General features: G+C 34.9%; 1 protein-coding gene across 4 annotated transcripts in view; it reads right to left on the reverse strand.

Moving 5' to 3' along the window:
• Positions 1–27,500, reverse strand: part of Ten-m (teneurin transmembrane protein Ten-m) — a 433,320-nt gene that overhangs the window by 219,415 nt on the left and 186,405 nt on the right. Inside the window, exon 1 of one of the 4 annotated variants that reach the window (XM_085656136.1) lies at positions 24,746–25,767. The exons of the other annotated variants lie outside the window; for them this stretch is intronic. Within the exon in view, the coding sequence (XP_085512262.1) occupies positions 24,746–24,758 (13 nt within the window). The 5' untranslated portion in view covers positions 24,759–25,767. Of the gene's footprint in view, positions 1–24,745; positions 25,768–27,500 lie in introns of those variants that run through there. 4 annotated transcript variants of the gene reach the window in all.

The following is a 27,500-nucleotide window of genomic DNA, read 5'->3' on the forward strand; positions in this document are numbered from 1 at the left end:
CTCTATCACTCTCTGGTATTTGTTTCTCTTCTATTTCCCCCTCCCTCTCTCTCTTTCTCTCTCTCTCTCTTTCATCTTCCTCTCTTTACTTCTTTTTCATTAAACTCACTTTTTTCTTTCTATTTTTATAAAATCGTATGGATGCTTTCGGAGGACGATTGCAATCGAGTTTTGTTACGCACGAAATAACTGAGAGATGATACGTTTTGATTCTTCACAGAGAATGCACATATGCAACGCATTTACCATCACGTAATACATATAGTACATATCGCCATAGCGGATCATACGTTGATCCAACGCGCGTAACTTGTTTGCATGGCCAACGTAATACCCGGACTTCATTATCAGCAATGGACATCAAACGCTCGGAGTAACGCTATGCTCAACGTAGGAACTGATATCTTTGTATGTATATATACCTTGTACAGGGTGTTTCATTTAACCATTTGCGGATGATCAATGTAAATCAGTAGCTTAGCTAATAAATACATGTATAAGTTCGACGAAAACAATTTATCTCTCTAATACGTTCATATGGATATCTATCGAGTTTATATTTGTTGAGAAAAAATTATTTGGAATAAAAATATATTCACGATGCATTTTATATATACACTTCAAAAATAAAATAAAAAAAAAAAAAAAAAAAAAAAAAAAAAAAAAAAAAAAAAATCATAAAATTCTCATTCGAATTGATTTCAATTATTTGTCCATAAAAGATCAATTTCATGATCTGAAAAATGTAAATCTCTTTCTGTTATACAATGAAACCCTCTGAAAATATCTTTCTAATCGGACAATTCTACAGTCCTCAGATAAATTTTCTTTTATAATAATAAGAAGAATATTTAAGGTGATTGAGTTAATAAAAATAATCTGTTTTTGTTTCTAACGAATGTAAAAAATAATCCGTCTCAGATCTGATTTATTTTCAAATGAACGATGATATAAAAATAGATCAAATGATATAATGTAAGAGACAAAAATTGTTTGGAAAAAATAGCTTAAAATAATAAAAATAGGAGCGTGTCCTCTTTTGAAAATATGTACTCGTTTTAGGTGGGCACGAGTATTATGAATCCTGATATTCTATGCACATCGATAGCTACTTTGCATAATTTAATAATCCCTTAATACCGCTTAACACTTATCGATCGATCAACAGAAACGGTAGGTACAGCTGTGATGCCAACAAATATTTTTTGAACGCATTGTGTCTCGCCCACGCGCATATATATATATATGTATAATCTACATAAACATATGACTTATGTTTCTTAACTAACAACTTGAGTTAGGGGAATAATCAGATTACTCGTATGATCTCAATTGGTACAGGCAAAGAAAACTTTTCGAATATTCGACGAAGTCCAAAGAAGAAGAAGGAGAAGAAGAAAGATAGAAAGAAATAAAGAAAGAAAGAAAGAAAGAAAGAAAGAAAGAAAGAAAGAAAAGAAAAAGGAAAAGTAAAAAAGAAGAAAAAAGGGAAGAAGAGAAAGAAGGAGGAAAGGATGGAAGAAAGGAATAAAAGATTCGTAAAGGAGCCTGCAGGTTCGCGATAGAATTATCGTCGTGTTGCAGTGTCGTGCCAAGCGCGTGCAGTGCCACCACCGTCGTCTCTATTCACCCCCTCCCCTCCCCTACCCCTTGCTTTTCCTCAACTACTCTCTCTTTACCCTTCGTTGCAAGCTACGCTGCGGAGCACACACACCGTAAGCTAGACGGTAGGCGGATCGATAAGGAGACGAGTGCGAGCGAAGGCTCTACGACGGGCAAAGAGAAGAGAGAGAGAGACAGAGAGAGAGAGAGAGAGAGAGAAAGAGAGAGAGAGAAGGACATTATATATATATATATATATATATATATATATTTACATACAAGAAGACATATACATATATATAAGAAAAGAGAGAGAGAGAGAAAGTCCGTGACAGTGCAAGACGCGATGCCAGAGAAATGAATTCGAAAAGGGGTTATCCGCGCGCTATTCGCTATCTACAACCGTAGCCTATCGATCTGACGGCATTATTGCTGCAGGAAGCAGCGACCTCAAATTCAGCCATCTGTGCTGAGAGCACCGCCGTTCATATTTCATCGCGAGGTGGATGCACCACCACCACTACTATCACCACCACCACCACCACCACCACCAACACCACCATCACCAGCACCACCACCACCACCACTTTCACCAATATCAATACCAACACGAACACCACCTTTACCAATACCACTATTTCTATCCTGCTGGTATCGTTGTTAGATACGTAGATGCCCTTTCTCCCTCGACTCGACATTTTCTCGTGCTCAATCGAAAGCTATACGCGTGCCGAGACGACTCTCCAATAATTCTTCGCATTTTCTTCATTCGTCGGATCGATTTCCCTTACGGCTCTACGATTATGAAGTAAGATAAAAAAGAAAAAACGAAAGAAAAAGAAAGAAAAAACAAAAAAAAAAAAGAAAAAAAAAAGATAAGCGAAAGTTACGAGATCCAATAAACTCTGTCTATTATTATACTAATCAAAATTAATTGTACTTTTTAATCACGTTCAATTAAGCTCGTTTCAGGTTTTCAATAACATTGTTTAATATATTGTGTTACATTTGTAAGTATCTAAAACATGTAGATCGAATTATACTGATTGCGAGTTTCGAATGCATTGAGCATTATCCAAACAGGCTATAAAAGGAGAATACCGAGAGGGTTTCATTATACGTAGAGACCAGAAAGTGGATCGTCAATAGCCATCGAAAGAAACTCTTCTTCGTCGCTTGCATTCTATCCCTTCGTACTTCTATAGACTCTATAAACTTTGTAAGGTTCGATACTGCAGTTGGTTTGACTTCTCCGCAGCTTGACGAACTATTTTCCTTTCTCTCGAGATACTCGCTCTATAACTTTCTTCCTTTTTCCTATCCCCTTCCACCCCCAGTACATCCGCCACCCCATCATATCTCTTATTCCATTTTCTGTTATTCACGAGAAAGCTATCAGACTTTTCTCTCTCTCTCTCTCTCTCTCTCCCTCTCTCTCTCTCTCTCTCTCTCTCTCTCTCTCTCTCTCTCTCTCTGTCTCTGTCTCTGTCTCTGTCTCTGTCTCTCTGTCTCTCTGTCTCTCCCCTTTTCTCTTTCTCTTTCTCTCTATCCTTATCTTTTTCTCTAACTCTCTTTCTATCTTTATTCCTCTTAATGCCGTAATTACGATTTGATTTTGATTGCGATATAGTTTCTCGTTACTCGTTAATTATGTTGCTGTCAGAAGAACTATTTTAAATCTGATAGATCTTTAAGATATAAAAAGGGAAGACTTTACAACGAGAAGTATGATTGATCCGTTGTTGAACGTATCCCATTTCGAACTCGAAATCGCAAGAATAGATAGAGAGATGTAGATAATGATAAATAAAAAGAGAAGGAAAAGGGAAAAGAAGAGAAGACAAGAGAAGAGAAGAGAAGAGAAGAGAAGAGAAGAGAAGAGTAGTGAGTAGTATTGAGCCATTTAGAATTCCGAATTGGGATCAAATAGCTACGCTCGATTGATTGTCCAGGATGGAACTACGTTCTCGCGCTATGAGAAAGACGCAGATAGAGTTATTTCGAAGAGGAATAGAGTGAAAGAGAGAAAGGGAGAGAGAGAGAGAGAGAGAGAGAGAGAGAGGGGTGGCTTGTACTCGCGCTATATAGGGTTTGCATTATTTATGAAGCCGCCACGCTCCTGATGAGAGCGGCTCCATCCTAGTCTTTCCTTCTCTCTCTCTCTCTCTCTCTCTCTCTCTCTCTCTCTCTCTCCTCATTCTCCTTTTCCATCCATACATCGTTCTACATGTTGTGTCACGCACACACTACGTTACCGTTCTGAGCGTCAGTATCCGTGCTCGTTGGCTTGCGGAACAAATCACGCGGCCAATCCCCGTTATGTCCGTGATCTCCGTCTCTACTCGCATCTGTCCGAGCTCGTAAATAATTAAATCGTGCGTCATAGATGTACAAAATATATACGGAAAAGGTGATCGATTGCTCGAAGGATTGTGAAATATAAAAAAGAATTCTCATTTTGTAAAAGATATTCTAATAATAATAATAATAATAATAATAATAATAATAATAATAATAATAATAATAATAATAATAATAGAATAGTTCTATTAAATCGTATTTTCATCAAATCGTATCTCTTGGATTCATTGTCCAATTGTAAAATATCAATGTATAAGTTATTTTACTTAAAATCACGATCTTCTATTTAGTCATAAATAATAATAATAATAATAATAATAATAATAATAATAATAATGATTATGATGATGATGGAAGAAATCATAGGACAAAAGTAAATTTAATTGCAAATTAGATCTTAACATTGAACGATATATTTTGATATTTAAATCCTATTTAAATGAATTTTAAAGGAATAGAAATACAATATTAAGTAAAGACAATCCAATATTATTATACAAGTATAATCGAACTATTAATTATCTAAAGTATTGAATCGTTCATTGACCATAGTCCAAGATCCTTATCAATCTTAAATGATCCTAAAGTTTTAAGATTAAATCAATCGATTTATCCTTTTGGCAACAATCACATTGACAAAGAGAAACATAAAAGTTAGAATAAAAGAAAAAGAAATATAGAGAAAGGGATAGAAAGATAGAAAGTCGATGTTGCAACGACGAACCTAATTCCGCGCGGGATTTGCTAATCCGGGCTTGCAGAGTCGGTCATTATTTGGTGTCCTGTGATCCCAGAGGGATAAAGAGGAGAAGAGAGGTAGAGAGGAGTGAGGGCGTGTTGAACGTAGCCCGTGGCATGGAACGCGCTGTATTTATCCCCCCGATATATCACCCAACCCCTAAACATTACGGAAAAGTTCCTCTGACCAAAACCGGTTTTGACTCCGAACCTACGGCCACCAATGGATTTCCGCATTCTCCTGATACCGATCGCCTTCAAATATTCAATGAATTTGTATTACTTACTGACGATATTAGAAAAAATCCGATTTTCTTACGAATAATCAGAAAAAAAGAAGGATTATATAACGAACGAATCAATTTATTTTCTCTTTTTTTTTTCTTTTTTCTTTCTTCTTTTTTTTTTTTTGCTCATTAAAATATATTAAATATATGAATACTTTATACAAATATTCATTATCTACGCTTTATCATTTAACAATTGAATCATTGAATCGTCGTCGATTAAATTTTAATTGAACAATCGAATTCTTTCATCAGACTAATAATTGAGAAGAATTGCGTCTATTGTTATTATTCATTAGGACGACCATTGCTTTGAATCGAACAAATTATTATGTTTGTTCTTTTTTTTCTATCCATTTTATTTATTTATTTATTTTTTTTTTTTTTATTTTTCTTTAATCATATTTACAATGCAAATAGGACTCGTACATAAGATATCAAGTCTTGAAAGAAATTCTAGTTATCAGTTAACGGTGGCTCGTACGAAAGGTGATAAAAATGAAGTGCAATACCATAACTGAGCGTAAAACTCGACATACCATGTTTACAGAATCGTAAACACAAAAGTAGAGCAAGTAGTAAGCTCGTGAAGGTGCCGCATGAAAGTGACTATGTTCAAGAAAGAATTTATCCGATAGGAACGATACTCTACTCAATTTTCTTCTCGATATATCGAGATACTTTTTTTTTTCTCGATAAATAAAAAGTCCAACAAAGGTATCATTAATTAATCCTCTTATTTACCTAGATATAATATCCCCGTTAACTTGCTCGTACAATTAAAAATGAATTTAATTAAATCATTCATTGTATTAAATCCTATTTAATAATTTCATTCTATTTCATATCATTCAATTCTAAACGCAAAACGAGCATACAATCAAATTCAATAATAATTACAAACGATAATGACGTCCGACGGAGTTGTTCGTAAAAGGTAGGGTGCCTCTCAATTGAGCAAACAATCACACTCTGTGATTTTGAGAATACCTTCTGAGCGATATGAAACGACACTTGTCGCGGTTTAGTTGAATTTGCTGCTAGGATACACGGAGAGAAAGATAGAAGATTGATAGATAGATAAGAGAAGGAAGAGGATAAGAGGATGGAATTGAAAGCAGAAGAGAAAGCGAGAGAGAGAGAGAGAGAGAGATAAATAAATAGAGAGAGAGAGAGAGAGAGAGATAAATAAATAGAGAGAGAGAGAGAGAGAGAGAGAGAGAGAAAAGTTTGTATCCCGAAGCATATCTATGTATGTATAGGCCGATAGGTATCGATCCTGGTGACTCTATACAGCGTGCACGACTCTCGACGGGGTGAGTTTATATACCGCAGGACGGTGCTATGGTAGAGTAACCTCCCTTGCACACGTTTCCGAGCGAGTGTGTGCTTACGAAAACACCGATACCGTTATTTATGTATCACATCGATGCTAGACATTGCCTGTTTCTATATCTTTGCATCTCAATGTTCTCTTCTTTCTTTATTTATTTCTTTCTTTCCTCCTCTCTTTCTCTCTCTCTCTCTCTCTCTCTTTCTCTTTCTCTCTGATAAAGTATTATTTTTTGTTATTATTATTATTATTTGTCGTAACTACGTAAACAATTGAAAAAGTTAAATGCACAAATTTAATCTATTTATATTATATATATATATATACATATATACACACATATGTGATATTGCTATTGGTATTGGTATGATTTATTCGTGAATTGAATATTGAATGTATAAGAATATCAATGAACTTTTTGTTTATCTTAACAAACGGAGAAAATAAAACGAATGGAATAAAATTGATTTATAATATTGACGAATAGGGTGGATTAGATTATTGGAATTAGATAGATTTGTTTGATGTAATTATGAGAGAACGATTAATTGAATGAAAATGTTTTATGTTTTAGATGATTAATTCTAAGATTCGAGTGAATAGGGAAGGATTACGTATGATTTAGAAATTTGAATGAAAAATAGAATGGCGATTCAATGACAAATTTCAATAATTATAATTATAATGTAAGATAAGATATAATAAGTTATTATGTTTAATGAAGATAAGAAAATTATTTTATAAGGAAGGAAGATATTAAAATATGATAATGAACGATGAATATTAAAGTCGATACTTTTTTTTTCTTTTTCTTTCTCTTTTTTTAGATATTACGAATGTTTTGGTACGTTGAAAGTGAACTATGTATTCAAAAAAAAAAATATATATATATATATATACGTATGTACGTTTGCGTGTGCGTGTGTTTATATTAACCTTTTGCACTCCGTTGACTATACTACGGAGACACCAGTCATATGTTTCATTACTCTGTTGGCTTCGTTGTGGCGAGAGAGATATTTGCAATTAATATGAAAACTTAAAAAAATGCAATATCATCGAGTTTTTGATCATTGCATATATGTATTTAAAAATCTGTTATCGTCTGTAATCTTAAAGTGCAAATTATTGTTTGATTTTCTTTTTTTTTTTTTTTTTTTTCGTCTACTTGATAAAAATATGATAAAAACGGACGAAAGAAAATTATTAGAAGAAATGAAAGTTAAAGAGAAATTTGATTTTGAACTGTTTAAGGACGATTTAATTATATTTACACTTAACGATAATATAAATGATAATGATTTTAAGACTGTCGATAGTGAAATTATAATGGTATGACAAAAAAAAAAAAAAAACCAAAAAAAAAGAACGAGGAATCAAAATTATCAAGAATGAAAGTGAAAATACATTGAAAAATGAAAATGAATGATGCTACATATAATTCATTGAAAGTGAGAAGATTTTAAAAGGTATTAAATATAATGTGTGGCAAAGAAATATTCATTGTATCGTAAATTCATTTCAATTAAAGATAAATATTTCAAATTGTTTTTCAAATGGTAATTGATGATATATGAGATTATAAAAGAAACAAACAATTACTAGGAAACATGTTTTGAGATCGAAACAAATAACTAATAACTCTATTTGACGAACGTGCCGTGATGTGAATGAAGATGAATTTTGAGCTTTTATCGGAATTATTTTCAGAACATAAGAAAAGGAAAAAAAAGAAAAAAAAAAAAAGAAAAAAAAAGAAAAGAAAAGGGAAGGGAGACGCATCAAAAATCCCCATGAATATCGCGATGTTTATCGAAATAATTTAAAAATACATATCAGAAACTGTTTCAAGACTATGGCGAATTATAAAATCTAAACTTTCCGTTTGATTTGGATTAGAATAAAGAATATTTACAAATCAAATCGATTTATAAACACTTTCAATGTTTTCCGTTCTAAACAATACCTTTCATTTCCGAAGATTTGATTGTCAAAAAAAAAAAAAAAAGAAAAGAAAGGATCAATCGAAAGTTATTGATCGATAGTATTAAAAAATTCACGGAGATTAGAATCATGAATATAGATATCCCGTATAGATATTTATCTTTTATAATTAGATATTTATCTTAAAAAGATAAAAAGAAAAGTGTCATAGAAAGTAATTGCAAATAATTTATACGTAGAAAATTTGCATATATATATATATATATAAACATACATACACATACACACACATACACATTCAGATATCAATACGATATTTAACATTTGTATTCATTTTTACAAAGAACGTCATATAATTTGATTATTTCTATGAAAATTTATTTCTCTCTTGGAGTAATAATATCTCATCAGAGCTTATCGAAAAGAAAAGAAAAAGAAAAAAGAATAAAAAAGAAAAAAAAAAAAAAAGAAAGAAAAAAAAAATAAAAAAGAATTATCTTGATGCTTTTCGGAGAAAGTTAAAGCTACGTCGTCGTTCTCAGCTTCTTCTTCGAAATTCTTCGCATTTCTATCGTATTCCGAGTCATTCGCGGCGCTTCAGCACCAAGAGATTCCTTGAGCCACGCTGACGTACCCGCCAGAAGACAATCTTTCTTTTTTCTCTCCTTCTCTCCTTCTCTCTATCTCTCTCTCTCTATCTCTCTCTCTATCTCTCTCTCTCTCTCTCTCTCTCTCTCTCTCTCTTTCTGTCTGTCTCTCCCTCTCACTTTTTTCCTCTTTCCTCTTTTTTTTCCATTGGGAATGGCTCAGAAATAGAACGAGATGAGAATTTTTAAGCACCCGAAGACATTGAATACTCGATAGATCCCTTTTTGAATTGACAACAAAAATCCATTATACTATATAGTTTATGTTCGATCTGACGTATGACGATATGTGTGTTTACGTTGAGAAAAGAAAAGGAAAAGAAAAAAAAAAAAGAAAAAAAGAAAAAAAAGAAAAGAAAAGAGAAAATACAAAAATGGATGTACGATTTATTTATCTTTTTTGTTTCTTTCTCTTTCTCTCTCTCTCTCTCTCTTTCTCTCTCTCTCTCTTTTTTTTATATTTAAATTTGGTATATTCCTAATTTGATCGAACGAACGTCGTTGACATAAATTGTCACTCGTTTTAAACGTTCGAATTTCGGACTCTTAGTAAAATAGTCCTGGATCGGCGATGTGTCGAAAATGGAACTTCCGTATAGGTTTTATTAAATTTTATAGGTCGCAAAACATTTTTGGAAAATCCATTTGCTGACGACCACGTGTTATTTCGAAATGTACTGTCAATTTAGTTCTCTCTCTCTCTCTCTCTCTCCCTCTCCCCTTCCCTCTCTCTCTCTCTCTTTTTCATCATTTCTTTCTCTTTTTCTCTTTCTCCCTTCCTCTCCTTCTCTTCCTCTTTTCCCCTTTCCCCTTTTCATTCTCTCCAATTCTCGTCTCTGCACCGATCAGCTCGCTTCCACTGTCTCTCGGGCGCTGTTATTTCACCCCATTTCCAATCTATTCAGCGAGTATCGTCGATTGTTCACGATCGCGCGATTCAATATCGCATTCAGCGTTTCTCCGCTAACGATCGTCAAAGTGCTCCGAATGTCGTCAATTGTAGGCACGAAAGTGTTATCGGCGCATTGTGAAAAAAATTTCACCTGCATTCGGGATTATCTCGCACGTTGGAGCTTCGAAATTAAAAAATCTCTCTCTCTCTCACTCTCTCTCTCTCTCTCTCTCTCTCTCATTCTCTCTTACTCTCTCACACTCTCTTTCTCTAATTCTTTTTTTCTTTAAAGTGTCAACCTGTCATCGATCGTTTTCTCAAAATCGAACGATTTTCATTGCGACAGCAATGAAAACATTGGAGTAAGCAAAAGATATCTCGATGTATTACGGGCAAACGTTTTTTTATCTCTAATTTTTAAAAGAAAATTCAGCAACAGAATAATCGTGAAGTAATATATCTTTGGCGAATGATCTGCCAAAAAATTTTTAAGTCATAATTGTTATATGGCGTGTGATGCGAAAGAATTTATGTATCAATCGCGTGCAAATTATAACGAGTATAATAATTTCTTCGAGAGAGAAAAATTCTAAAATAATTTGACGATAATGTTTATCCATTAAAGAAATTATATACATTGTTATTTTATTTTACTTTGAATTTGTTAAATGTTATATTTAAGAAATATATATCATGGAATAAAGGTTCTTCAAAATTATTAGAATGAACGAATAGAATGGAGCTCTCTCGCTCTCTCTCTCTCTCTCTCTCGCTCTCTCTCTCTTTCTCTCCCTCTCTTTTTCTCTTCCCTTCACCAAATTCCGGATTGAAACCGTTTTCCTAACGGTGCAGGAATAATAAAGAGTAGCGAAGCTAAATGTTTTCACATCAGAGAGAAAGGTAAGTACGTGCTCGTCATGAATATGTAAATCTCTCAACAAATTTCCCCCTTGACCCCTTATCCCTTCCATCGTTCATTCAACCTTTCGTCCTCGTGCAACCGCGAAACAACCTTTTTTCTTTTTCTTTTTTTCTTTTTTCTTTTTTTTTTTTTCGTTCGTCTAATTAACTTCTCGTGAAAGTAAGATCAGCAATTTCGCGAGACCCCAAAACCTTTCACTTCATTCCATTCTCACTACTTCAACCCTTCGTTATTTTACGAGTTATAGTCTTTGGAGTTACCGTTTAATGGTTAGTTTGAAAATTGAATTCTTAATAATACCCATCGATTTTAAGAGGCTCGAATCGTAAGTGGAAGAGGGAGGAAAAGGGAAAGGATTGAAAACGTTTTAAAAATCGAGTAAATTCGCGTAAACGATTGAAAAATCATAAAAGTAAAGAAAACATACATATATACATTCATACGTGCATGCATACATACATACATACATACATATATAAGCAGATCAAATGGTGAAATATACGTCGAAATAGAAAATCGGATGTGTTGGTTGAGACGATCGTACAATTTTTGTATGCGGGTGGGATTATATTCTTTCCTTTATTTCGTCTCTCTCTCTCTCTCTCTCTCTCGTGCTCTTCTTCAATTCCTATATGCAGCGTTCGTTCGTAACGCCAACGTAAATTTCAGTGGAGTTAATTACGGGCGAGATTTCGCGAGAAGCGAATTCGCAGGATTTAATCCCTTAATCGATTAAAAATTTGATACGATCGCATTGCCAGATCGATAGACGCCATTTAAACGAATTATTCCGTCGATCGCCCTTTCTAACCGTAACCAAAGTGTCCAATACCTTTTTAACCTTTTCGCTCAATTATATTACGAAATTATTGATAATATAAAAAAAAGAAAAAAAAAAAAAAAAAAAAAAAAAAAAGGAATTTCAAATTAATCATTTCACTTTTTTATCGATATGCTAAGATCGAAAGTAATACGAAAATGATGATTCAATTAATTCGTTATCATTCGAAGGCCAATAGAAATCATGGATAGGAAATAAATTTGACACTTTGTATATTGCCTCGTAAAGATTTATCGATCGTTTCGTAAAGTATTAAAAAAGACATAGAGCTCATCGTTTTATGCTCCTCTTTCTTTTCTCTTCTTCTTCTTCTTCTTCTTTTCTTTTCTTCTTTATTTTCTTTTTCTTCTTCCTTTTTTTTCTCCTTTTTCAATTTTCCTCCCTATCCTCTACTCATTATCGTCCACTTTCCTTCTCAGCTCAATCTCCATCTTACACCATCCAACAAAGTCTCTCGGCTTCATGCCGTAATTGCGTTAAAGTGTCAACGACATGAAAGATTCGCTTAATTTCGAGGCAATGAGAGAGACACGAGCGAGCGTCGATTACATTACTCTTACGAAAATATTCTCCTACTTTTTCTTTCTCTATCATAATTTCTTTTTATTTCTATTTGCTTTTCTTCCATTTTTTGCCTTTCTTTTCTATTTAATTTTTTCCAAACACACACAATGAAAAATGAAAAAGGTATGGAAGACGAGCGACGACATATACATACATACATACATACATACATACATACATATATACATATTACTATAGCTGTAGCTATAGTGTCTGCTGTTTCACACTTCCCTTTCACTAACACATGTTCACGCATTCTCGGTTTCTCTGTCTCTTCCTTTATTCTCGTACTTCGTACTGGCCTCGGGATGCTAGACCACCGGGATATTGTTTTTAGGGTGTTGTCCGAACATCAATTGGGAGTAAACTTGCGAGGGCATGAAGCTCCACGTTTTTTAGTACCACCCTCCTCTTTACTTCCATTTCTCTCACTTCGTATCTTTTCCAACGTTATTTCTCCCACCCCCCCTCTCTCTCTCTCTCTCTCTCTCTTTTTGTCTCTCTTTTTCTCTCTTTCCCTCTTTCTTTCGTGTCTCATTGGCACGAACACTTTTACTCCTGGTCTTCTTATTTTTTTTTCTCTTCTACCCTCTATCTCTCTCTATCTCTCTCTCTCTCTCGCGCGCGCGCTCTCTCGTTGGTCGTTTTGTAGAAACGTTAAATTTTCTCAAAGTGCGTGAGGTGAAAGGATATCAGGGTAGTTTCAAACGACCTCGGTATTACGCGTTCACGGAGTACGCGCGAATGGCCGAAACTATCGGCAATATCTCAAGTTTCGCGAGAAATAAATCATGATAGATCCTCGATCGTGATAGATCGTCTCTTTCTTTCTTTCTTCTCTTATTCCTCTTCCTTCTACCTTTTCTCTTTATTTTTAACGTTTTCGTCCGTTCATAGATACATTTGAAAATGTTAAATCCTTTCTGTGCTCGTAAAATAAAAAATAATGTCTCGAAAAGAATAATAATCGATCGATCGAAAGCGACGTTAATGAATGTAATTATATCGGTAATTACTCAATCGAAGATCAATATTCGAAAGGAGGAATTAGTAATGGGCTCGACATAAAATCGGATTTATATCAATCAATCTCTTTTATCAACGAAACATATTTCGTCACGATTTTCAAACGATCTCGATGTCGATCCGGTTAAATCGGAAGGAAGGAACTTTTCTATGGGTTAAAAGGAAACAAAAGAGAAAAAAGAAAAAACAGAAAGAAAAAAAAAAAAGGAAAAAAGGAAAAATATTGAGTGATCAAGAGATTATCAAAAATATATAATAAAATATACGGTGGTTTTCGAGGAGGGTTGGGCGAGGAATTGATAACGTTGATGAAAGTCAACGAGAAAATCATATTTTCGAATTTTTCGACTTCGAAGGTTAAGGAGAAAGAGAGAAATAAGAGAAGATCCTACCGGAAATGATGCGTAGGACGTCGAGGAGAAGAGAAGAAAGGATCTTCCTCCTGCTGGGAACAAAACACGACGGAGATTTATTAAACGAGTCCTCCAACGTGAAAGAAAGAAAAAGAGAAAGAGAGATAGATATACATATATATATATAAAGAGAGAGAGAGAGAGATGGACAGAGAAGACAACGAGGGTGGATACTAGAATAAACAATAAATTCAGGTTTAAGAAAACATAGGGAGAGAAAGGACGAAAAGGAAAGTAGGAGGGATCTGGTCCAAGGAGTCTCGTCGGATGTAATTTCGAGACGCATAGTAACCCAAGGATGGATCCGAAAGCGGAGGATTGTAACTGGCACACACCGCAGCATCCAACCTTAATCCTAATGTGCTTAAGGTGATTTGTGATGGCAGAGCGAAGGCCTTAAAGAGTCTCTCGTTATCTGACCGCATCGTGAACGCACTGAATCACCGATGAATCGCGAAAGGTAAAATCACTACGTAAAAAAATCAAAGATTTCTTTCTGGCTCGAACGTTCCTTTTTTTTTCTTTTTTTTCTTTTGATTTCTTTCTACGAAAAATTTTCCGAAGTAGCGACTAAATCCGGGATAGAAAAAAAAAAACAAAGAAAAAAAAAAAAAAAGAAAAAAAATAAACAGGTTATAGAATGATTTAATCATCGAAGAAAAAGTTAATTAATGACTTACGATTATTTGTAATTTTTTAAATTGCTCATTATTTTATCTCACTTATATTCGTTCGTTCTTTTAATGTACTTCTTAATGTATCAATTTAATTCCTTCGTCATTTTCACTTTCTTAATTCTATTTTCTTTACAGAACTTTGACAAAAGTATCGCGTACTTCCGTGGGAAATCTCGAGATATTAATAGCGATTAATAATTATAGGATTCTTCGTTGACTTTCGTACTATGAATTTTCCGTTCGTAAATTTTTAATTGGAGAAAGGAAATTCAGTCGATCGATAAAAAAAAAAAAAAAGAGGTAACTCATATCTTTCTTCTTTTAACCCTCTTCTACCTTTTTTCTCCCCTGAGTAAATAAAACGATATAATACTTCGACAAAGTCTTTGTATTATATCTAAACGAGTTATACTCGATTGCATAAAATTGTATATAACAGAAGTTACTTTTATTATTGACTCGTACGATTATAATCTTAACGACTAACAAACTAGAAGAAAAATATACATTAGATTCTATGATTTGTTCCATTTCAAAATTACACCTTCGTACACTTTCGTACGATCCTTGTTTCGTTTCTCTTTTTCTTTCTCCTCAAGTTTTTTTCTTTCTTATTTCAACTTATCCTATAGTTCAAACACAGTAGTAGAAACTTTTCACCATTACCCAACCCATCATATGTATCGCATTTTAGGGTCCAACTTTTTTCTTCCCTTTTTTGTCGTTGCAACGGAATGCATATGTATAAATGCATATGTATGCATGCATGTATGTATGTATGTACGTATGTATGTATGTATGTATGTATGTGTGCGTATTGTGCGTATATCGAAAGAAAGAAAACTTTCAACTTCGACGAGCGTCTTTTCTTATCCCCTTAAACTTCGTTAAGAAACCACCCTCGAGCACGCACGATGGAAGCTCGAGAGAGGTTTTACTTAAAAAAAAAAAAAAAATAAAAAAATAAATAAATAAAATAAAATAAAATAAAGAAAAAGAAAAAGAAGAAAAAAAAATAGAAAACAAATCTGTAAGACAAGGAACTTCGAAGGATAGATCGAAGCGATCGAAACGGGGGTTGGTGGGGAGGGGAGGGATGGGGGGGTTAGTAGTGTATTTAACGAACGATGTATGAAATTCGTCTCGATAGTTCGATAACGCTCGGTGAAAAGTCCATGGTCGTTGATAACACTAGCGATGGAATAGGGTAGTCAGGTGTGTGTATATGTAGGCAAGAGGTGGTGGACGTAGGAGGGTGACTGGTCAGAGGGCGTAACACGGGTTACGCCAGGCTATACATTACGAGCTTTAGTAGGGTTTAGCCGTCGCTGTATACCGTGTCGCGGTCACCATTTCGAACCGCCTATACACACGCATGTATTCAAAGAGATAGGCTGACGTTTATATATGTATATATGTAATGTATGTATGTATATATGTATGCATGCATGTATGCATGTATGTACGTAGCACGTACTCTCGCTTTACGTTGATTCGTTAACGTGAGTGTGTATCGATGCAAGCGAGTGTGATTCGTGCCACCGTAGAAACGTGCGCTTCGTAGAGAGAGAGAGAGAGAGAGAGAGAGAGAGAGAGAGAGAGAGAGAGAGAGAGAGAGAGAGAGAAAGAGGGTAGCTCGTATTCGTAACGTAGATATACGTGCGTCCGTGCACGGTGCTCGTAACGAACCGTAGCGTGACTTAGAATATATATGTGTATGTACAGGTTGTATCGACGCCAGTATAAGCCGGGCTTTGGCCGGTAGCTTGTAGTCTAACTTACTCTCCTCCGTTTCGAGAGACCCTCTCTCTATCTCTGTCACACTGCTTCTCTTATTCTCTCTTGGTGTGACATCCGACCTCAGCCAAGTCGAGATGATGATAACGTCTATCAGTCGTATCAAACATACAGGAATATACGGTGGAATAATGATAATGGTAAAATTGTTAAAAAGACATAGATCCTTACGATATATATATATATATATATATATATATATATCTCGCAACTTATAATTGAATTTTATTAATTTTAAACCCTATTAGAATTTCATTAAATAATAAATGATAATAATTTTAACAAATTCTGATAATAGCGCGAGTTTTGTAATACGCGAAAAAAAAGAAAAGGGAAATAGATGGTCGTATTTTTCTTTTTTTTTTTTCTTTTTCTTTTTTTTTTTTCTTTTTTTTATAAAAATTTATCTTTACGATCGATGAAAAGATATCGCGTCAAATGATATATCGCTTGGTATTTCTAAATACAATTCATTTAACTGTTTAAGAATAGTTTGGCGAAAGTGAAGAGCTTGAAATAAACAGTTGGAAACTACGTTGTTCTCTCTCTCTTTCTCCCTCTTATCTATCTCTCTATCTTTCCCTTTATTTTTTCTCTCTTTCTCTTCCCTTTACTTTCTCTCTTTCTACTTCTACGAATGCATCGATAAAACTTTGAGAAACGATCGAGTCGAACTCTTTCTCTATCTCATTTCTCTCTCTCTCTCTCTCTCTCTCTCATTTTCTTTCTTTTTTTTACTTTTTCCCTTCCACCCTCTCCCCTTTTTCCTCCTTATTCTCGTGGCGGAAAGTAAAGTTAATGCCCAACAGTTAAGAAACTTTTCTCTTCTCGCACAGTTAACTTCCGTGACAATTTGATGCAACACATTTATCGAACGGCGGGTGGAAAGAAAGTTACGATACTTTATAAGTTATTGTGCCGAGGTAAAGTCTCTTCTTCCTTTTCTTAGCTGATACACGCCTGATGTGTTTTCTTTGTCGCACAAAATTTTCTTTTGTGAGTCGTGTAAGTACTTACTCTATAGTAAAAAGTGATTTTCTGATTTACGAAACGTGCCTTTATATGTTCTCGTAACAATGCGCTGAAACATGTCTTTTCTTTCTGACACACACACACACACACACACAACACGCGCGCGCGCAGGTACGCACGCACGCACACATATATATGTATATATAAGTACGTACATATACTCGTACAGATATCTAAAGACATTTAAACGGATGAATATTCAAAATGACTATACTCTCTTTCCTGAGAAGTTTCTTGAGCATTCAAATGCATTTTCTAATATCAATTAGATTTCGTTTAAATAATAACAAACAAATCGTGTTTAAATATAATAATAAATGAAACAACAAGTTACCTTTTCATTGGATATCCAATGCCTTTATCCTATATACAATTACAATAGTGATCTCCCTAAAATTGTTACGTACGATTTATATAAAATAGAATGTATAACAAGACGAGCTTACAATTGTACACATTCACATAAGCTTGGATTTATACTTTTTTTTATAGTCGTATTAGATCAAGAAAGGACAAATAGAATCTTAAAGAAAAGCGAATAGCGATTTAAAGGAAGAATCAAAAGAAGAGGGTGGGGGTGAACGAAGGAAAGAGAAGATAAGAGATAGGAAGGAAAGTAGAAGAAGAAGAAGAAGAAGAAGAAGAAGATGCGGACGTAAATGCATCTCACCTATTGCACGTATATAAGTTAACGTAGCAATAGCAATACCAGGCCGTCTTTCTCGTCCGACAGGTGCTACTTTTCGCGCTTTTAACAAATTAAAGCCGCGAGACAAAGAGGGACGCTTTCCGCAGTGAAAACAGCCGTGGGGTTATAAAGGGAGAAAGAACGTCATATATATATATATATATAAAAAGAGAGAGAGAGAGAGAGAGAATAAGAACGAGATAGAAGAGAAAGAAAAAAGTGGAAGAAGGTGGAATCAAGGAGGAGTGATAAAAAAAAGACCGTGTAGAGAGAATCGGATGCTGCGCAGCATTCGAGATCGAGAAGGATGAAAATAAAGAGGAAAACTGAGACGTCAGGCCATTCTCTTTCTCGTTTCCACGCTTCCACAGAACCACTTCGCTATTATACTGATTACATTTTCAAATGCGCCTACCCTTCTTCTCTCTCAAGCCTCTCTCTCTCTCTCTCTCTCTCTTTCCCTCTTTTTCTCTCTTTCCATTTTTCTCTAGTCGTCCACTCTTGAAGTCCATGATTCTTCAGCCTTCTTCTTCTTCTTTTTCTTTTTTCTTTTTTCTTTTACTTTTTTTTTCTTTTTTTTTTCTTAGATCTGACATTCTGGGCGTAGCTTCGCATAGCCGCGGATTTTATGACACTTCTCGTGCTTCCTTCATCCTCTTTTCGATGCCAAGTTTCGAGAAAGCTTCTTTTCTCTCTCTCTCTCTCTCTCTCTCTCTCACTCTCTCTTTCTCTATTTCTCTATTTTTTTTTCTTTCGTTTATGTACTTTCGTTTTCAAATATTTAAATATACACAAATACATGCCCGGTACGTATACGTGCGTACTCGAAGACGTTCATATCGTCGGCTGCCTTACCTCGGTATTCTTTTATTTATCATTTGAAAAGGAACCCTTGCGAAGGATTAAAAACAAAGAGGAGAGAAAGAAGGTGTATATAGCTGAACATCAACGCCTAGCATTTGGAATTTATTTTAATCCCAGAAATAAAAAAATATCGCAACTTTGAAAGGAGGAAAGAAAGAAAAAAAAAAGAAAAAAAAAAAAAAGGTCGGTATATCTCGTCCTTTATGAATATTTATTTATTTATTTATCTTTTTTCTTTACTTTCGAAATACATCGAAATAACTTGAAACGCTTTGTTCGATCTCACGAACGATCAGTGTTGTTTACCTTATATAGAACAATAACAGAGAACGAGAAGATAAAACGTTCTAATAATTAACTAAATAAAAATAAGTGTGTGTCATTCGTTTCAAGAGTTTCTCACTTCCCTTTCATTTTTCTTTACATTGATCGTCTCTTTTTAAGGGCTTTCAATGATCCAACAAAAGGGAAGCCGAGACCCGTTGCACGCGACACGGCACGTGTGACCGGTTCGTTCGCACGAATATACATATATATATATATATATACATAGAGAGTGAAGGATTTAAATGAGAATATTTAAATGGCTTGATTACTTATTGAAATACAATAGCAATTTTAAGGAAGAAAATTTATCATTAATTTACACGTCTGATAAAAATGAAATATATTTAATAATAGGAAACTTTCGAGTATCATTTATATCTGTGAAGTTGCCTCGTTCGTTTATAAATAATAAAAAATAATCGAGCTTTTCCATTTAAGTATAGCTCGTTTTTCGCACGTATTCCATATCCATACATTCTTATTAATTATCCGTTAATTCTTATCAATTATTCGTTAATTAATCGATATTAAGAATGTCTATACGTAATTAATGTTTAACAAGTACATCGTTTCAGACAATTATAACGAAGAAAGTAAAATTAGTTTCATTATTATCCGTGAACGTAAGCTATATACACATATACATATATATATATATACATGTGTATGTGTGTGTGTGTATGTGTGTGTGTGTATGTGTGTGTGTGTGTATGTACGGTATGCCAGCAATTCCGAGATCTGAACCGCAAAAGACACGATTTCGTTTCGTATTATAAACGTTTAGCGATTCGGGTTAGTAGCCCGTGTGCAAAGCTGATCGATCAACCGGAACTTCCCGCATTCGAGATAAATCCATATTCTATAATATTTCGAGCGTGTTGTGCGATGGCGCGCATATATACATACATATATAACATATAGTATATATACTAACGTGATAGTACCAAAGTATTCAACTGAGAAGTTTGATCGATAACAAACGAACAGATGAATAACAGATGATTTAATTATTTTTATCATTCGCCTCGAATCACTTTTGTATGTCGTTATCATGAATATAACTATTATTTATTCGAATTTGAAAATTATTTGCCAAAACGGAAGATCGGAGTAAACAGACGTATCCTTCGATTAATTTATGTCTCCTTCTCTCTCTCTCTCTCTCTCTCTCTTTCTCTCTCTTTTTCTCTCTTTTGACTTTGAGATTCATTGACGAACTATATACTACAAAGGGGTCTTTGTGAGATGGAGCACTGCGCGATGCAATAACCGCGATAAAACAAATTTTAATTTTTGTACTCGTGCGTGCGCACGTATGTATACATTTACATATATATATATATATATATATATATATATATATAAATATATGTATGTATATATATATACGTCCAACAGCAAACGATAGTAGGAGGAAGAAACACGCATGTTCCTATTACTCATAATCACGAGGAGATATTAAATCACGCAATACTTTTATGTTTGCATCTATAAATATTATGTACGACGACCGTATAGTACTCTTCAGGAATAATACCAGTCTGTTCACACTTCTAGTGATTCATTCGACGTGAATCGAATAAATATATGTATCTTTGAATTTGAAGAAACCAATTGACGTTTCCATACACGCGATTTCATGTTATTCGAAAGTATAATTTGCGCGTGTAAACTATTTCGTTTAACATTCCTTCTACGTCGTTAGAACTCTAAGAAACATGAAGAATAAAATTAGCGAGGGAAAGACAATCGGTGGGTTAGACGACGACGGTGTGTTGTACACGCGTCCAAACGCATACGAACAATCTTCGTGCATGCCGATCGTATCAACGTTGGCGGCGTGGTTCGGTCGTCGACCGAGCAAGAAGAGGAGTTAAGTATTTTTAATAGGCGGCTCGAAGCAAAAGGAGAAACGTTACCACTCTCGTATTCACCGAACCGTTCTCCATCAACTGCAATTGATTGCCTCTCTCTACCAAGAAGCTAATCGCGGCTATTTGTCGTCGTTGGTTTCGAGACTTCGAGACGTCTCCAAGAAGGAATAGATATCAATCGTCTTATAGTCTATCTATCGGATCGTTCGTGAATTTCGTACGATTTATCATTTTCATGATTTTCATTTCAAATATATTCCTATTTTCCATTTCGTTCGTTCGTTCGAACTTGTCATCGTCGTCTTTGTCATTGTCATCGTAATCTTCGTCGTTTTTACTTTTACCTTTGAAATTAACATGAGCCAAAAGTACATCGTGCTTTTAAATGCAAGAAATCGAAAGTACATTTAACGAGGACAAATCGAACGACGTTATTGCGATTTAAAAAGATGAGAGGAAGTCGATTTAAAATACAACATGAGTTTTCTATTCGTCTTTCTACCTTTAAACACATATTTACAAGATACAAGAGACACATCTATACATTTGTAGAATATATATATATCCTTTAAAGTTATTCAGTTCCAAGGGAGAAAGAAATAAATCATGCGACGGCGCCAATGCTTTTAGCCGATAATAATGACGACCCTACGAAAATCGAGTTCTACTTTATTATTCGCACTTGGAACACGCTCGATACGTTATTACGAAGTTAATCGCGTTTCGACCTACATATCGCGCTCATTGCATATTCTCTTTCTCTCTCTCTCTCTCTCTCTCTCTCTCTCTCTCTTTCTCTCTCTCTCTATCTCTCTCTTTTTCTCTTCATCATTTTTACCTCGCTAAATTAAAATAATATATTCCAGAGCAGTGTAAAACAGCGACGGGATGACCTTTTAGCCGCTGTAATTAACGAGGGGAAAGTAATTTTAGGAAAGGGCCGGCCATTTTTGTTGAGAAGAGAGCGATCGAGCGCTCTTTTATAAATGAAAAGTATGAAAAAATTTCTGTTGTAGATTAACTTAATTTATCGTGATTTTATGTCGAATCTGATTCAACGTGAAACATCAAATTTTTCTGTATATATATATATATATATATATATATATATATATGTATGTATATATATTTTTAAGAAATATTACCATGCGTTAAATGATCTGTTATATATATATATATATGTACATAATATATACTTATATATGAAAGTTATTAGGGAGTTAATGAAAACAATTTTTTTTTTTTAAATAGAATATCAAAAATAACGTAATTAACGTTAACGCATAGAACGAATAATGCATATGACTAAATCGAATCTCATAAAAATATCGATTCTATGGGTCGAATGTAGATGGTACATTGGTGACTGCAATTTCGTCGCGCCACGACACGTTGTCCATTACGACTTTCGAGGGAAAATGAGAGTTTATGGGTAATTCACCTCACTCTCTCTTTACCTTTCTTTCTCTCTCTATCGCTATTTATTTCTCTCTCTCTCTCTCTCTCTCTCTCTCTGTCTCTCTTACACGGACCAATGACGGTACCATTCGCGTACGTGACAGTGGCTCTTAATGCCAATGAATCTCTCTCAAAAGCCGACACACCCTGATATGTACGTTCTGTACCAATACAAACTTATATATACATATATATATATATATATATATATGTGTGTGTGTGTGTATATATTTCTATATGTACGTATAATATAAGTATATCGTATTATTACTAACACTATATCAACGAACTTCGCCTTTTTCCTTTTGCGTCCCAAGAGAGAAGAGCACGTGTCATTATTTTCGCGCAACTATTTTCGTAAGGTCGCAGAACGGCGAGGACACGTGCGACACGTCGACATTCGAGAAACGTGCCTTCTATTGCTATGTTTTTTTTCTCCTTTTTTTTTTTTTTTTTCCTTTACTCTCCCCCGCGAAGGAAAGCTGAAAAAAAATATTCTAATTTTTTTCCTTTGTTTTCTTATAAAATGATCCAAGAATAACAATCTCCAGATTGGATCCCTCTTATTTTGCACTCGTGTTCTAAATTAAAAGCATTAGTGACGAAATATAAATTGGTTACTTATTGTTTCTTGATTTTGACGTGTTCCTTTTTGTTTCTTGCGTGGTTTGTTTTTCTTTTTTTTTCTTTTTTTTTTTTTCTTTTCTTTATCTCTTTTTTTTCGTTTTTATTTTCTTCTCTCCTTCATCATCGTGGTATTTTCAATTTTTGTAAATTTATGAGAAAGAGAGAAAGAGAAAGAGAGAAAGAGAGAGAGAGAGAGAAAGAGAATGAGAGAGAGAGAGAGAGAGAGAGAGAGAATATTGTTTATTTTGAAGAACCGCCCATAGATTTCCAGGCATTAATTAACGCCCGATACGTTATCGTTTCGCGAATTCAATCGGGCTGAAAACGTTTGTTTCACGATTAAATTGAAATTCCAAAACCGAGGTCGCGTCATGCAGTACGCGTGTGTGCTTTCACGAATCTCGAAAGAAATTAAACCGCGAGATACGACAGATGAAGTTACGTCGATTATGGCAACGAAGCGTGGAATATCCGATAGCGACTGTTAAAGGACAAAAAGAAAGAAAGAAAGAAAGAAAGAAAGAAAGAAAGAAAGAATAGAACAAATTCTGAAAATAATTAAAATATCAGAAGGAAAGGTTTCAATCAATGTTCCTTTGACCTCGTGCGTGAGTTCTTTCATTATCTTCGTATAATTATCGCGTGAGAAAAAAAATACTTCGTGGGGGGAGGGGGGTAAGTTATTCGCTCGTGCTAAAGAAAAGGTTAGTACGAATTTTCGCAATTGTCACAAATATCTAGAAAGTAATATAAAAGAGGAGCAATAAAGAAAACAAAAAAAAAAAAAAAAAAAAAAAGAAAAAGGAAAACAAAAGCAAGAAGCATAACGTTTCTCGATTTACGCGTTCGCGATCGATGGGATGTGAACTGGTCAACGAGGGTGAAGGGGAGAAAAAAAAAAGAAACCGAAAAAAACGAAAAGAGAAAAAGAAAATAATAAAAAAAAAAAAAAAAAAGAAAAAGAAGGAAAAAAAAATAGTATATAAAAGAGCTCAACGAGTTGTACGTGACTTTCCGTTGAAATTCTCCCATACGAATAAAACATCTCGTGCCGTAAAATCAGACCGAACATAGGCTACCAGTCGGACACAACTTGACCATTCAATGAAAAACGTGTCTCGATCGCATGACATCAGAATTCAAAATCGAGAGGGGAAATAAAACACGAACATATGCATGAATATTTGTTTACGAAAGGATCCAATTGTATTCATTTTTAATAAAGATTTCAATGATAATCATAAAATAATTATTATTCGAAAGTAATACGATCCATCGACACGAAGTTTCAACATGATCGACTATGAAGACCGATCGTATTGAAAACATAATAATAATAATAATAATAATAATAATAATAATAATAATAATAATAATAATAATAATAATAAAGTAATGATTCTCGTTTAACATATATCTTTCACTTTTATCCCCAGTTAAAAATATATTCAATGGAATAATAAAAACGTAAGATACATTCTTCCTCCCTTAGAGTATAAACGAAGCAAACGGAGAAAACACGAAGGGTTAGGTGAGAGTGGGTTGTGTTTATACCCGGCGGATACCTTGGGTGCATCGTTCGTCCCGGTCAAACGTTGGGCGTGGTGGGGAGATCAAAAGGGGCACGCGAGGAGATACGAAAGAGAATTCGAGTTGCCATGACCGATCGAGCTTACCTACCCCCGAAATTGTCTTCAACTTTCTTTCAATCTCGCTGAGAAGAAGAAGAAGAAGAAGAAGAAGAAGATGATGAAAAAACAAAAAAAAAATAAATAAATAAATAAATAATCATAAGGTAATCAAATTAAAGAAATTGAAGAAGGATTCTCACCTGATTGGTACATCTACGATGGTCTATGCCTATAGCTCGAACAGTTGGCTCTATCATTGCACAAGAGAGCACTGGCACGAACACTCTTAAATCACCATCATTCGCTGCCCACTGATTCTTTAACCTCTTCTTCTCTTTTTTCCCTCTTTCTCTCTCTTTCTCCCTTTCTCTTTCTCTTTCTCTCTTTCTCTCTCTTTCTCTCTGCCTTTTTATCTATCTATCTCTCTCTTTATCTCTCCTATATATTCCTCTTCTTTCTAGAGTGATCTCTGATGCACTATTCACAAAATCTCTCCTTCGAGTTATCCAAAAAGGACGATCAAACGTGTGATTGAAGGAACAACACACCGGCACACACGTAAAAACTCTTTCACTTTTCTCCCTTATTCTCCTTTATACTTTCATTGAGAAAATGAAAGGGTTGAACGAAAAATGGAAAAAGGAGGAACGAAAAAAAAAGAGGACGACAACAACAACAACAACAACAACAACAACAACAACAACAACAACAAGATGATGATGACGATGATGATGATGAAGAAGAAGAAGAGGAGGAGGAGAAGGAGGAGGAGGAGGAGGAAGAAGAAAAAGAAGAAAAAGAAGAAAAAGAAGAAGAAGAAGAAGAGGAAGAAAAAATAAAGCAATGTTAGGATCCAATATAGACGGATCAAAGTTGTTCCTTGGCACTGAGGATATAAAAGGGAAACGAGTTTCAGAGTCCCGTTCAGGGCCGAATAAGAGGGACGACGATAGTCCGTCGACTGCACCCAGTTCTCGAAGGGGTGGTCACCACCAATACCAAACGGATAGAGAGACAACTAGATAGACGGATGGTAAGTGTTCGACGAATAAGACAGACGAAATGGTATATGTATGTCGACGTAGGAGAAAGGGTGAGAGAGAATATATATATATGTATATATATATATATGTGTGTGTGTGTATATATGTGTATGTGTATGTGTGTCTGTGATGGTGACAAAACGCGAATAGAGACGGCACGAGATAGACGTTCGCGGATCGGGAGCTGGCACTGCACTGACTCCGGCCTCCTCGTTCGACCCGAGTCCGCGGCACTTACTCCCGTGCGGCGCATGCGTGTTTCAACATGGCGACGTTTGCGCCGTCGTCATCGTCGTCGTCGTCGTCGTCGTCGTCGTCGTCGTCGTCGTCGTTGTCGTCATTGTCATCGTCATCTTAGTCATCATAGTCGTCGACGTCGTCGTAGTCCTTCTTGTAGCCTTCGTAGTCCTCTTCTTGCACTCATCGTCTTCGTCGTCATTCTCTTTCTCTCTCTCTAACTCTCTAACTCTCTCTCTCTCTCTCTCTCTCTCTCTCTCTCTCTCTCTCTCTTTCTTTCTCTTATACGAAGAGAATTACCCTTTCTTCTCTTCCTTCGATCCTCTTTCTCTCTTTCTGTCTCTCTCTCTCTCTCTCTCTCTCTCTCTCTCTCTCTCTCTCTATCTCTATCTCTATCTATCTCTATCTTTCTCTATATTTCTCTTTCTTCTTCTATCTTCCTTTCTCGAGGAAGACTTCGCTTAACGTTGAAACGGGAACGCACGCACGCGCGAGCTTCATCCCCTAAATCGCCCCCGTTCTTCTCTCTGGTCCTACCGCCCCACCCCTTTTCGCTATTTCCCATCTCTACGGCATACAGTACGGAGAACACGGACGTTGGCATGTGCAGAGAGTATGATGGAGAGGATCGAGAGATTCACCAAAGTCAAACGATCTCCTTCGACTACGTTAGAAATAGAATTCTATTGGACAATTCTTGTTCTCAAATAGTGTGATATTTATTTCTTTTGTTTTTCCTTTTTTCTTTTTTATTATTTCTTTTCTTTTTTCTTTTTTTTTCTTTTTTTTTTTTTTTTTCTTTTTGATCTTCATCGATCAAAGATCAAATGTGTTAAATGTTCTACCCGATTATTAATAATGACACCGACGTTAAATTTTCTTTACTTTATTTGTAAAATTTGTAATATCTTTTTGTTAACATTCAATGGAAGAAAATTTGTCTAATTGTATTTTTTTTCTTTTTTTTTTTCTTTTTTTTTTTTTTTAGAAGAATTTACAAAAACGATTTAATTCATGAAAAGTCAAAGATACGAGGAGGATTAACGAATGTATTCAATGTATAGGAATTTGTAGGATCTTTAAAAAAAAGATCTGTTTAATTTACGTTTTATAATGAAATGTGTAAATCTCATATTAAAAAAATAAAATTTCAATGATCTGATCCTCTTGAAATTATCGTTTAAAGTTTAATATTATATCGAACGAGGCGAGAATAAAAATTCTCGAGTAATTAACGTCTTTTCGTTTTTGCGAATGACGAGAGGATGAAAATAATTGAAATACACGGGACGAAGGCTCAAATTTCCGAGGATGAAAAGGCAAATTATCGTCGTCGTATATTTTTCTGATTCGTTGATGCGACAATGCGGAGAACGGTCCTTCTTATTTCGATTTGGAGCCGTTGTCGCCGTACAAACGTTGCACGGCCAAATCGTAGGTCTTCCAACGAATTTGGCGTCGATTCAGAAGTTCGCGGGTGGATGAACGCCCGAGTCCTCTCTCTCTCTCTCTCTCTCTCTCTCTTTCTCTCTCTCTCTCTCTCTTTCTCTTTCCTTTTGAATACGTTGAGTCTCATGGTATATACGAATGCGGATATTCGATTCGACTCTGTACAACACGAATAATATTATGCAACCATTTTACGATCCGAGAATTAAATCGTAAAGGAATGTAA

Source organism: Vespa mandarinia, chromosome 3, assembly GCF_050613455.1.
Source record: "Vespa mandarinia isolate Hongniang chromosome 3, ASM5061345v1, whole genome shotgun sequence".
NCBI classification, from domain to species: Eukaryota; Metazoa; Arthropoda; class Insecta; order Hymenoptera; family Vespidae; genus Vespa; species Vespa mandarinia.